The sequence below is a fragment of the Myxine glutinosa genome, chromosome 9 (genome assembly GCF_964187855.1).
Source record: "Myxine glutinosa chromosome 9, kmMyxGlut1.1, whole genome shotgun sequence".
Lineage (NCBI taxonomy): Eukaryota > Metazoa > Chordata > Myxini > Myxiniformes > Myxinidae > Myxine > Myxine glutinosa.
This window is the reverse complement of record NC_136269.1, coordinates 59,353,204-59,367,648: the sequence shown is the minus strand read 5'-3', so window position 1 is coordinate 59,367,648 and position 14,445 is coordinate 59,353,204. Positions and strand designations below refer to the sequence as shown.

General features: G+C 44.2%; 1 protein-coding gene across 2 annotated transcripts in view; it reads left to right on the top strand.

The window, feature by feature from the left end:
- Positions 1-14,445, top strand: part of FAM120B (family with sequence similarity 120 member B) — a 39,691-nt gene that overhangs the window by 19,478 nt on the left and 5,768 nt on the right. Inside the window, exons 6-7 of one of the 2 annotated variants that reach the window (XM_068100796.2) lie at positions 5,828-6,034; positions 6,477-6,551. The exons of the other annotated variant lie outside the window; for it this stretch is intronic. Of the exons in view, the coding sequence (XP_067956897.2) occupies positions 5,828-6,034; positions 6,477-6,551 (282 nt within the window). The remainder of the gene's footprint in view (positions 1-5,827; positions 6,035-6,476; positions 6,552-14,445) is intronic. 2 annotated transcript variants of the gene reach the window in all.

The following is a 14,445-nucleotide window of genomic DNA, read 5'->3' as shown; positions in this document are numbered from 1 at the left end:
CATTACTTTGAATATGTATGTGCAAAACTCATTTTTACAGCCCTTCTGATTAGTTGAATGTGTGTGTGTGTGTGCGTGTGTGTGACAGAGACAGAGACCAAATATTCAACAAATTAATAGAACTAGAAACACCCGCTCCTTACGGGAGCCACCGGGAGGGGTGGGGGTTGGTGAGGTGTTTGGGGGGGGGTCCATGTTATTATCTTTATGATTATTAATACCATAAGTGATGGGAGATATTGTTCCAAGCGTGCAACATGTTTTGATGTATCCCTATATTTGGGGGGGTGTATGGGCAACAGACCGCTGCCTTGATCTCTCCCGAAAATAAAATCAACGTGTTACATATAAAGTGAAAAGCATGCGTACTGTTTATGTGCAAATGTAATACTGTCACATCTGAAGCTCCTGCTGACTAAAAACGATGTACAACACAATATCTCAAAAGGTTGTGGGACAGAGTCGGCCAAAACCTGATGTACATACAGGTTGGCAGTATGACGTGGACAAATCGATTCAATATCGGTGAAGATCGGGATCCGGATGCGATAATTTTTTTAATTGATTCTTCACGATTGAGTGATGGGGCCAAAAACTATATATAGCATGATATTTCAAAAAGTTGTGGACAAGTTGTGACAACTAGGTGGATGAGTTGGATAGGTGACGAGAACAAGCCGATTGGAATTTGGTTCATGTCAGATCCAGATCTGACCTACCAGTGGGATACAAAACAAACTGTTCGCATCGTTCTAGTTTTTCTCATGGAATGTTTTTGTGATGGAAATTTTACAATAATGTTGAATCTTCCGCAAAACAAAAACGAAGGACAAAGTAGAGGGGGGAGTTATCATCCAGTTATTATGTGTGTTTGACTTTTATGCCCACCTGAAACACTGTACTCTGACTTCTAATAGAACACTGCTTGGCCATTTCCCCTCAAATCTGCGTGCCCCTCAAATAAGACACAAATGCTCGGCAGGCCATGTGTGCAAAATGTGCCCCCCACCCCCTGAGGATGAGACCTAGGTTAGGGGGTCCATTAATACTTGTGCAGCTTTGTTCTCTAAAGAAAACCCATCACTGCTTTTCAGTCGTCTCGTTCACTCTGGCTTCTAACTTTGACCTTCTATCCCTGGTTGGTGTCAGCTGTTTCTGATCCTTGGCCATGGCTGCTGTTGATCTGAATATAGGTCACTTGACCTGTGATTCAACTCGAGCCTCTTGAGCTCCTTGTACCTATAGTTTTGACCGAGTGTCATTGGTAATATCTCCATAAATCATGTCCATCTGCTATCTGCATAAAACATAGACAACTCGTTCGATGTGCTTCCAGTCTCTGGTGTGTGAGTATTGCGATCAACATGTCTGTTTATCTGTTTGTCAGCCGGTTATTCTGCCACAAATAGACACACACACACAGGTGAGATTGTCGCAATACTCATGCACCTGGAGTGAGTAATAATAACAGCAGCACCAGCAACACCAATGGACCTGTGCAGTGTACCCTTGATTGAGGTCAGCAGCATTCACACCAAGTCCAGAAACGTGTAGAGGCGAGAACCAATCCTGGACAGACTCCATTCACAGAATGCTGTAACGTGAAATGGTGGGAGAGATCCATAGCTACATTGTATGAAGAATAGGTGGTGAATGTGATTGTGTGGGTTAGATTTACCTTTGCATACCTATTTGGCTGGAGGCAAGTCTTATTGGAGAACGTGCGCCAAGGAGGGGGTGCGTGTAAACTTGAATACACTATAGTGGAGGTTTAACCTGTAAAAGGTGAGGCCAGGTGGAGGACTGGACTGTTGGGCTGGTGCACCTCAAGCCATGGTGTTGAAGTCAGCTGTAGAACCCTGGAGAGGGGGTGGGGGGAGGAGACGATTTTCTGGGCCGCCGAAGGCCTTATGTTTTCGGGTTGTCCGTCCGGCTGTCAGTTCGTCTTCGTTCGTCCGTCCGTCTGTGATAGCTTTTGTTACCGCGATAACTTCAGAACAGGTGAAGGGATCCAAGTCAAACTTGGCACAGGTATGCATTATGATGCAAAGATTAACCGATTTGATTTAGAGGTCGAGGTCAAAGGTCAAACTCTGTAATAAGTTTTCGTTAGAGCTCTCACTTAAGAACGGCTGAAGGGAACCAAGTGAAACTTCGTACAAGTATGTCTAATGATGTAAAGATTAACGGATTCGATTATGGGGTCCACAGGTCAAAGGCCAGAGGTCACTTTATGTAAAATTTATGTTACTGTGCTAACTTGTGAACCAGTGATGGGATTTTGACCAAACTTGGTAAAAGTATATACCCGGGCGGATTAGATGAAAAGATGAATGGATTAGATTTTGGCATCAAAGGTCAATTCAAGTAAAAATGTGACACTTGAGAACAGCTGAAGGGATTTAAATGAAATTTGGTACAAGTATGTAGAATTGTAGAATGATGTAATTATTGTTTGAGAAGTTCTGAGTGTTTACATACAGCCTGAGTGCCTGACTGATGGACACAACGCGATGCTAATAACCCCCCTGAACAATTTTTGTTCCAGATGAGCTAAAAATGAAGGAAACCTTAAGGAGGAAAATGTCATAAATAACCATGGACGCTTGAATATTTTTTTGTCTTTTATTTAGTTATTTCATTTTTGCCTGGACTTTGTTGATGCTCAAAAGTAAGATTGTTGGTACAGTATATTACAATAACAATAGCCCCAAGTGGGCCGACGTTAATCTTTTGAGGTTGGTCAGACCTTCAAGGGAACCCCCCTCCACATTGGGGGCTCCTTGATCTGGAATCGTTTCGATTTTTCGAATTCGGATCACGGGGGGCTCCCAGGTGGGGGCGGTGGGGTACCCCCCCTCCTCGTGAAACTTCAGTTCCTTATTTACCATTTACCAGCCGATCGCTCTGAAACTCGATAAAGGCCTTCTACTTCGATCCGCAGGATCTAACCCGAACAACGATCATTAAAACACATCTATCTTTTATTGGTCATCTATTGGAACAGCAAGGGTGGAAATCACTCCATTCATGATGATGAAACGTCTGAAGCCCCACGTGGTGATCAGTTTCTGAGGTTTGGGACATGGACTGTAGGGACAATGACAGGGAGATCAGGAGAAGTGGTAGAAGTATTGGTCAGAAGAAGAGTGGACATATGTTGTGTGCAGGAGACGAGATGGAAGGCAAGTGGTGTGAGAATGGCGAAGGGTAGGCAGGGACAGAATACAAGTTTGTGTGGCAAGGGTGCCCGGAAGACGTGCGTGGTGTTGGTGTCCTGTTTTCTGAGGAGTTTGTAGACAGTGTGGTGAGTGTGACTGGAGTGAGTGATAGGTTGATGATGGTGAAAATGATGATTGGAAAGCTCTTGCTGAACGTGATCTCGGGATATGCTCTGCAGGTCGGTCGGAGCGATGAAGAGGAGGATAAGTTCTGGTGTGCGATAGAAAAGCTGATGGAAAACGTGAAAGATGAGGAAGTTGTGGTAGGAGGAGACCTAAATGGACATGTGGGAAGGAGTATAGACGGTTTTGAGGGAGCTCATGGGGGTTACGGATATGGTGTGAGGAATGGAGAAGGTGAAAGGATTTTGGAGTTTGCTGATGGAGCTGGTTTGTTGATTTGTAATACTCTATTCCAGAAAGCGGATAATAAGCTTGTTAGATACACATCAGGTGGGTCGACGACAACCGTTGACTACCTGATGGTGTGTAGGCGAGATAGAGGGGGCACCTCCGGGACAAAAAGGTGATCTCGGGGGAGAAGGCCGTTTCACAGCTCCACTTCGTGGTCTGCGACATAAGGGTGAAAGGTGCGAGGAGAGCCCGGCGGGTGAAATACCGACCGAGAATGAAGGTGTGGAGGTTGAAAAAGGTGATGGTGAGAGAGGCATTAAAAGAGAGGCTGAGTATGGCAGAGGATGCTGTGGTTGAGCTTGAAAGTGGTTGGATGTCAATGAAAGATAGTCTGTTGGGAGCCGTTGGTGAGGTATGTGGATGGACAAAAGGACCACCGAGGCACTAGGAAACATGGTGGTGGGATGATGAAGTAGGAAAGAGGATTGACGAGAAGAGAAAGAAGTTCAAGGAGTGGCAGAAGACAAAGGGTACATGGAGAAGAGGAAGAAGTTGTTTCTTGGGTTTGATCTGGAGAAAGCATTCGATAGGGTTCCACGCGAAGTCGTGACATGGGCATTGAGGAAGTTAGGAGTGGAGGAATGGTTGATCAAAGTAGTGATGGCAATGTACGAGAGAGCACGCACAGCTGTAAGGACGAAGGACGGGAACAGTGGTGAGTTTGAGGTGAAGGTGGGAGTGCATCAGGGGTTGGTACCAAGTCCACTACTATTTGTATCTGTGATGGAGGTGCTGGCTCAGAATGTAAAGGAGGGTTTACCGTGGGAGTTGTTGTATGCAGATGATCTGATGTTGATTGCGGAAGGTATGGATGGACTGAAGGAGAAGATGAACAAGTGGAAGGAATGTATGGAGGCAAAAGGTCTGAAGGTGAATATCGGAAAGACGAAGGTAATGGCAAGTGGTAAAGCATGTGGTGAGGTGGAAATAACTGGGAAGTGGCCGTGTGCTGTGTGCAGGAAGGGTGTCGGAATGAACTCCATTCAATGTACAATGAGTGCTGAGTGGGTTCATAAAAAATGTAGTGGCCTTATAGTGTCATTAACCAGTTTGGCAGCTACATTCAAGTGGAAGGTGTGCACAGAGGGAGCTGCAGATGGAGGAAATGTTGAGTTGGATCTTGGAGACGGCATGAAGCTGGAAGATGTGAAAACATTTTGCTATCTAGGAGACGTGCTGAATGGAGAAGGTGGATCAGACTCGGCAACGGTTGCTGGAGTGAGATGTGCATGCAAGAAGTTTCGGGAATTGAGTGGCGTGCTGACGAGGAGGGGAGTGTCGTTGAAGCTGAAGGGAAAGGTGTATGCTGCATGTGTGAGAAGTGTTATGATTTATGGGAGCGAGACATGGGTAATGAACATAGAGCAGCAACGAAGGTTGGAAAGGGTGGAAATGCGAATGGTTCGATGGATGTGCGGAGTATCGCTGAGAGAGAGGAAGACAAATGATGAATTGCGAAAGATGATGGGAATAGAGCCTGTGATTGATGCTGTGAAGAGGAACAGGTTGAGATGGTTTGGGCATGTGTTGAGGAAGGATGAAAGTGACTGGTTGAGAAGAGTGATGGAAATGAATGTAGAAGGAAGTAGAGGACGGGGAAGACCGAGAAAGATTTGGCTAAAGGTGGTGGAAGAAGAAATGCGGGCAAGGGGGTTAACAAGGGGAGATGTAGTAAATAAGGCAAAATGGAGAAGATTGTCATGGGGCCTGCAAGGCTAACCCCCGTTCTGGCAGGGAAAATGGCCTTAAAATGCCTGTTGTTGTTGTACTGGAACAGGTTCAGTCTCAAACTTTGAGGCTTCACTGGCAGGCGAGGAAACCAGTGAGTGAAATGGTGTGACAAGGGGGTTGCCTGCCGACTTCGTGTGTGCGTGCGCGCACATACACACACACATACACACACATACACACACACACACACATACATACACACATATACACACACACACACACACACACACACACACACACACACACACACACACACACACACACACACACACACACACACTTCAGCTTCACTGTGAGCCAGAATTTCAGGTTCCCTGAATAAAGTTCCCTTAAAAATGTATCTATGCTCTTTACTCTGCCTTGTATAAACATAAGTCCAGCCAAATTTGAACAAAGACAATGCACATCATGATGGGGGTGATTGACAACTAATACAATACGTTTCACATTGCACCATGCAGGGGAGCCCTGTGGCACCTCGGGCGGTGCACCTTGGTTCGATGTTCGTGCGAGGCCTTTATATGCTGCTGGCGGTCAATGCAGCTTGCGGAGAACCCTTTGAACAGGAAGTTTTAATGCCCTGGATGCTTTTTGATGGCAAGCTCTTTCAGCTGAAATACCATCAAGCCCACAATGGCAACTCACCACCAGCTCTACTGAAAACAGAGGTACCTCAGGGTTAAACAAGAGCTGTGACCTGAAATTGTCCCTGGAGAGTAGATAAGTCTAACTTCAAAACCAGGCCAAATAGTCCTGCTATCGATTTCATCATCTCACTGACACCAAGGCCTTCAACGCATGGTATTCCAACTGTATTTTGACCACCACATGCCCCATGCATTGGAAGTCTTAAGGCCACAAATGCCTCACACCTTTAATTTTACACTGCGGATAATGACCGTTGCAGTCGTTCTTGTTATCCTTTAACATGATGAAAGAAAGGTGCAAACTTTGGTGCAACTGAATGGCGCGATGGTTAACTTGCTTTGACAGTCATGTTAATTGCCCCTCGTAGGAATGTAATCTTGTGAATTAATCTGATGGGCACATGGACAATGCTCATTGCACACTCCGCCTGCAGAAATGAATACAGCTGTTGTGCATTTACAGGAACAATTGCAAACATTCAGAAACCTTTTTGCAATGTGTACATCGGCACCAGCACAAAACAATGGAGAGAGAGAGGTGAGTGAATTAGAGCTTCAGCCCATAATGCACTCGAGGCTTATCTGTTGCAGTCTTGTATCCCAATACCTGAATATTTTCAGTGACGTTAAGCCAGGTCACTTCCTCCTAGTGGATCTTGTTACAGCTGATTGGATTATGTTGCTCATTCAGAATTCGAGTTGATGCTGCAAGGGATTTTTGTGTGTAGTCGAGACTCGTGGAAGAGCGAGTACACTGAACAGATCAGGAAATAATAGGATCCAAAAGGAAGTCTCGAGAGGGAAAATACCAACAGCAGAGTAGAAGGCCAAGATGGAGGGAGACATTGACAAGCAATGGGTTTGGGGAGGAAAGGAGGGCCAGGAGAGTATGCATGGGGTGCACAAGATGGATAGGGAACTCTCAGGAGGGAAAACTGGAAATTAGGATGGAGGAGGGATTGGGGATGGGGGAGGTTTGGGTAGGGACAGGGGAAGTGTAGAAAAGATGATGGTTTTGGATTGAGGATGATCTGATCTGGTGGTGAACAGCTGTCTTGAAGACCTGGGTCCGGTTACTGGAAGCGATCCTCTGGATAAATTTCATGCGCCAGATAAGCGATTCATGCACAGGATCGGCTTATCCGGCTTTCTAGCAACCGGGCCTTGTAAACGGAAGTGTAAATGGAAGCAAGTCTGTACAGATTGCTGCAGCGCTGCCATTTTACTCATGAAAATTCTGTTCAATGCAACAGTGGAGGAGGGCAGCGATATCGGCTTCAGGTAGTGCCATGGTTTTTTGTTTTTTTTTTATCCCCGAGACAAGTGCAGCGCTACGCAACGTGGTCTCAGGTTACTGGTGGGAGGTTCTGCACCAATATTGGAGAGGGATGTTTATAAAATGAGGCTAGATGGGCAGCCCTGTATCGAGTGACTGGGAGATTTTAACAGCAGAACGTATTGCCAACATTCCCCCAAAGTCTCCTCTGCATCCAATCACTTTGTCTCTGATAAATATAGGAAAAGCTTGATGTTGCCAAGAATTACCAGGAACTAAGTCACAATGATAAGCTTTCAGCTGAACTGATCTAATCCACACAATAAGATTTCATGGATGTATCGGTTTTGCATCTTCCCCCAAATAGTCAGGTTCACGATTTCTTTTTGTTCAACATTTTGGTAGATTAGCAAAACTATACATTTTTGGAATATTCAGAGCATGAGGAATCCGAAAATTAATGTTGACAATTGCGTAGACACCTTTGCGAAAATGACACTCAGGACAGTGATGAAGATCTGTAAAAGCATATTCCTGAACGGTGTAGACCTCGTAGATCCTGTGTATAGGACTTATTGTTCAATCTGAAACTAACAAGGCTGCTTTCTTGCTTTATAAACCCATACCTATAACTTCAAAGGACTTGCAATATCATGTATTATGTAATAGTTATATCACAAATATAAAGACAATGGTTTTCAATTACGTTTGTTTGTTGCTTTTCTATAATCCTGAGCACTATTTTGAGGCCTTTATTGGATTCCTTGACCCAGAAAACATAGGATTAGCATATTTAATTAAGTCTCCAGGTTGACTAGAAGCCGAGATAGCGCAAAATATGTATTTTATGGCGGCCATTTTGAAAATCCAAAATGGCGGCCATGCAGGTGTCTGTGCAAATGCCAACATTGATTTTCGGATTCTCCATGCTCTGATTCCAAAAATGTACAGGTTTGCTAATCCCAAAATTTTGAACGAAATTATATTTGTTAACATAGTGAATATGAATGAATGATCGTTTTAAGGCCATTTTTCCCTGCTAGAGCGGGGGTTAGCCTTGAGGGTCCCATGACAATCATGGTTCCCTGTTTTGAGGCAATATTTTTATGGCCGGATGCCCTTCCTGACGCCAACCCTTGGTCGCCTCTTACGATGCGCAGGGATACGGTGTACCTATTCTAAACCGGGGTACACACCGGTATATTTGTTAACATAGTGAACCTGACTAATACCACTGGTCACGCAATGTTAAAAGGTGACGCTAAAGCGCGATGCTGCGCGCGCTAATGCTTACGCAAAGAGCAAGCGGACAACGCGGTTCAAAAGAGTCTTTATTCAAAGTACTCAAACTGCAGCACTAAGCTGCTCAGGGCTGCGCGCTCCGCGTATATCGTGAGGCCACGCCTCTCTCTCTGGCGTGGCCCATCCCCACTTGGTGTGCGGGGTGATGTCACCGCGTCAGTGCTTTCGTGTCCGCCACAACGCCATATTAAATCGCCGTGGCCCCAGGCAGTGCAGGTAAAAACAGAATTGATTTGGACGAAACAATTTTCATTATTCACATCAATAAATACCAAGATAAAGCAAGCTTGGACCCAGCTTGGCAAGCTTGGACCCTTGGACCCAAGCTTGAACTGTGCTTCACATGGCTTGATGACAAGTTGTGAAATCCTCTTGATTGGCTGTACAAGGTTCCACGCACTGTGATTGGCTCCTGGCAAGTGCCATTAATACATCCTGTGACTATACCTGTTGGAATTTGAAAATTGAAAAAAAATCTAGTTACCAACAACAAAACAAAAAGTGAGCCAGGGGCCTACATGCTTGTAACTATAATACCACACTCGCTGTTAATGGAAAGGCAAAACAAGAGAATGAAGGGATAACTGAACAAGGAGAGCAGGGGAATCCTCCAGATATTGCACATAGAAACAGAATTCAAAACAGAGGTGTGTTTTTATATATACACAAAGAATTAAGTTAAGCACCCCCGCCCCCGTTTTTTTACAACCTCGCACATTACAAGTTTGTTGTCGTCAAAACAGTGTAATATACCCATGTTATTGCTATATTTTCTGGAGAAGTGATATTATGGTCACATAAAAACATAATCATGCCGTTTTCAATATTTTATTCTGAATAATTTAAGGTGAAATTTTTTGGGAATTTTAGGCATATTTTCACCTCAATTTAAGTATGGAGCTATAGGTCCATCACGGACAGTGTGGATGACGTTTATGTTTTCTAACGTACAGTCATTGTTCTGAGAAGACCTCTAGCGATCTTTGCGTCAATAACGTGTGTAGGACCCACGTGATCGGATCACTGACTCAACCCTACGTCTCATAGACCCTGTAAGCCGTCGTATGCGTTGCTGTGGCAGGTTGTTCCATTCCCGATGTAATGCACGTTCCAATTCATCCAGATTGGCTATTGGAGGGACCATCTTCGCAATTTGTCGTCCCAACATGTCCCGAACGTGCATTACATCGGGAATGGAACAACCTGCCACAGCAACGCATACGACGGCTTACAGGGTCTATGAGACGTAGGGTTTAGTCAGTGATCCGATCACGTGGGTCCTACACACGTTATTGACGCAAAGATCGCTAGAGGTCTTCTCAGAACAATGACTGTACGTTAGAAAACATAAACGTCATCCACACTGTCCGTGATGGACCTATAGCTCCATACTTAAATTGAGGTGAAAATATGCCTAAAATTCCCAAAAAATTTCACCTTAAATTATTCAGAATAAAATATTGAAAACGGCATGATTGTTATGTTTTTATGTGACCATAATATCACTTCTCCAGAAAATATAGCAATAACATGGGTATATTACACTGTTTTGACGACAACAAACTTGTAATGTGCGAGGTTGTAAAAAAACGGGGGGGAGTGCTTAACTTAATTCTTTGTGTATATATATATATATATATATATATATATATATATATATATTAGGGTGTTGGTGTTTCTATGGGAAAAGACCATGATGTTAATACAGATCTCCTCTCCAGGCCTGATGAAGGGGCAGAAATTGTGATTTTGGTCAGTGTGGCTTACTCTTTCAAAGGTACTGGAGGGTAGTTAATGCCCAGCAAGTGTAAGCAGATGGGACACCTGTCTATCATCCCTCCAAGGAATGGCACACCCTTTCTTTTTTGCAGTAATACAAGTCTTAGTTCACGAATCACAAGGAAATTAGTAGAAAATGGATAAATGCAGTGTATGGGATTTGAACCTCGATTCTCAGCATCAGTTCAGATTGGAACACAAAACAGGCCGATCCATTTCTTCTCAGATCAATGATTAAACAAACACTAGACCACAAAGGTAAGTACGCAACAACCTCTAAGGTAATCAGCCAAAGGGAGGCCTGTTTGCGAGAGATTAAAAAAAAAAATTCCCGGAAAATGATAAATTTGTGGAATAAGAGGTGGAGACCCAGCAAGGCCGTGCAACCTTGTAGTACTGGAGAGAAGTGTGATTGGACAGATTGAGGCAATTAAACAGGCAACAAGAAAAGGAATTTGTCATTTCTGATGTTATATATATAATATATACACATCCCTTTTTTTTTCTTCTTTTTTTTCACTGCTGAGAAGGCAATGGCAAACCACCCAGTGTAATCCTTGCCCAGGAAGCTGCTTCAGTGCATGGACACTCTGAAGAGCTTGGTACATCAGAGAGAATGGTAAACTTAAGCAAGTCAGCCAATCGAGTTTATCAGCTTTCTCGTTCAATTAAAGGTGGTAAAAGAGAGTCAAGAGGAAGAGAGTGAAAATGAACTTGAAGATAGGCCTCAACTACTTTTCTCCAGTCAGATGTTTTCTTTTAATGAGGTGGGTGCCCTGGTACAACAGTAGTACTGTTTTTAGTACTAAATGAGTACTAAATGTAAAACAACAGTAGTACTAAATGAGTTTTTTCTTTTATCTCTCCCTCTCCTTCTTTGGATGACTTTCAGACAACTACAGACTTGGCATTTAATATGGAATATTTTTTTTGTGGGGGTGAACTTACTTTTCAAGATGACTTGGAACCAAAAGTTCATTGGAATTATGTTGAAATTATTCTAGATTTTGTTAGTGTGACCTTTAAAAGAAACAAAAATCACATTTGACATTTCGAAACAAATAAATTGATCCTTGAAAGTGATGTAAACTGATATCGAACTCAATTCACGGACAGTACTGTGTTAAACTTCTGTACGTTTTCCAGAAGTATCTCTTTATTTTGCACATTAGCCAAAAAAAATTTCAACAAAAACAAAAGTTAAATTACGACTGGGATTACGGACAGTAAAATTACAGTTCAGTACTTCGTGTAACCCCCACGAGCATTCAGGAGAGCACGTACACGTCGAGGAATGCTGTTCACGAGATTTGCCAAGGTTTGGACAGGAATCGCTTGCCATGCAGTTACAATAGCCTGCTGCAATTCACGCACAAAGGTCGGCTGCTGGTCCAAGTTGTCGATTTGACGCGTTAATTCTGCCCACAAGTTCTCGATCGGATTCATATCCGGGGACATGGCAGGCCACTCCATATGCTCTACACCAAGGTCAGCAAGAAAGTGTTGGATCATGCGAACACGATGAGGCCGTGCATTGTCATCTTGGAAGACAAAGTTTCCTCGAAAGGCTGCACGAGCAAATGGAAGCAATGTTTCTTCCAGAATGGCCCTGTACTTGAACTGGTTCAGGTTTCCATTCAGAACAACCAGGTCAGTTTTGCCCCCTGCATGAAAAGCAGCCCAAACGGTCACCCCACCACCTCCAGCTTGGACTCTTGGCACTATACAATCTTCGTTGTGGGCTTCATGCACTTGTCTGCGCACTCGGACGCGGCCATCTTGACGTTAGACCAGAAATCTAGACTCCACTGAAGGTCACGTGATTCCAGTGTCCTGGCTGCCATTGACGGTGCTCTCTGGCCCACTGCAATCTGTGTGTCTGGTCAGGCGTGGCTTTCTCAGGGGACGCCTGGCACGATAGCCTGCTTGAACCAGTCGTTGACTAGCCTTCTGGATACAGGCACATTTGTCAGTTGCTGCCACTCAGCCCTAAGCCGATTAGCTGACTTGGTACGGCCATTGCAGACTAACCGGTGCAGCTGGCGATCATCTCTCCTTGTGGTTATGCGTGGATGTCCTGGCCTCGGTATTGGAGCAGGGACACCCCTCTGAGCATTTCGTTTCAGGATCTTTGACACCTGACCTTGAGTGATGCCATACTGCGGAGCAATAGCACGCTGTTTCATGCCAGAATTTCGTAAAGCCACCACTCCATGACAAACAGCATTGTCAAGTTGACGGACCATCTCCAGAGGAAGCGGAAATAACTTTTGTAGACATGCAGCAGTTGTTTTCCACGAATACAGAATGCAACAACCCTCATATACCCGATTGTGAAGCCAATCGTCAAATGTACCTGTCATTACATTTTGTCACGCCACCTGTGATATAATCCTGTTATTGACTTCTTGCTGTGAAAGACAATCAGTGACATGGTTCTTTCAACAAAGACATCACCGAAGGGTAAAAGAAACTCACCAGATTGATATACTGAGTTCAGATAAACCCAAGTCAAGGAAAAAAAATATATTCCATATTAAATGCCAAGTCTGTATAATGCTGTGGACCCATTGTTCGGAGAGGTTTGAGGATTTAATGATCAAAGCCTCCTGATAGACAGGTTCTCAGCTGATGTGGATGGCCGTTAAATCGGGCAGGCCCATTGGAGGAATTTTTCAATCTCTCTCTCCTAATGCACTTTCATGGCAATGATTCCACTGGGTGCTCTGCCTTCATCTTACAAACAGCAGTCATGGCAGGAATTTGCAATTCGTTCAGCACGCCGGTGATAACTCACCTACTCTTCGTCAAAAGGCCATGGGATCTTTAATGACCACCAACTAATGCTAGCGAACAGGACACCCAACCTAATGCTTATTCGAGGGATGGCACATGCATTGATGAATCAACCTGACTGTGAAACACCTGGATGACAGTTTATAGCTAGGCCGACATTCAAACCTGGGTGAGACTACTTCGAGGTGAGAGTGCATATACATCAAGGCTATCCTACCACCTCCATGCTTTCTGGGTGTATTTAACAGAATTACATTTCTATTATTAGTCCCCGACAGGTGTACACCGGAGGGGACTATAGGTTTGTACTCCGTCCCTCCGTCTGTCAGTCTGTCAGTCTGTCAGTCTGTCCGTCCGTCACGCAAAGAACAGTTTTTCGGACTTTTTTTTCTAAACTCTGAATGCTAATGATTTCAAACTTGGTACATGGTTTCCTCATGATAAGTTACAGATCAAGTTCGAACTTCATGACGTTTCGATCATTTTTGACAAAGTTATGGCACTTTGAACTTTGGTAATTTCCCCAACAGTTTTCCGGACGACAGACTGCCGGTAGGGGACATGTATTGCAGCGCAATACTCAGAATGCTTGTTCTATTTTGTAAATGTTATCCACATGTCAAAGATATTATGGTCAGGATGCCCCCACCTCTTTTTTTCTTCTTCAGAAGGGTCAGCTGATTTCAAACTTGTCTCCCTCATTTTAAACCTGGTGAAGTCTGTCTCTGGTGTATGCTCCCCCTCCATCCCTTCCCTCACACTACAGCCGACACCGCTTGTGAGAACACTGAATGCATCAATTCTGTGTTCGCTTCCAAATGTTCCTTCACTCTCCGTACCCACCCGAGTCGCACCAAAATGCTCATGGACTCTATCTTTTGCACCCGAGAAGGTAAAAAGTTTCTGGTAACCCTTGGCTGATTCTGCGACTGGATCAGCTCATTCATCTTAAACATACTGTGTTGCTCTTGCACAATCTCTTTCTGCTCTTTTCACCCTATGTACCCTTCCATCTGCTTGAAAATCAGCCAACATCACTGCATTACATAAAAAATGTGCAAAAACGGATCCACTTAACTACAGATCAATCAGCTTGCTTCCAATCATGAGCAAGGTCATGGAATCCATCATCACAGTGGACATGAAATCTTTCCTTTTCTCCAATGACCTCATCTCAGATCACGAATTCGGATTCAGAGGAGGACACTCCACCTTCGGCATGCTGGTCCGACTCTTCCAACAATGGATGGAGGCCCTCAATGTCACCTGAGATCAGGGT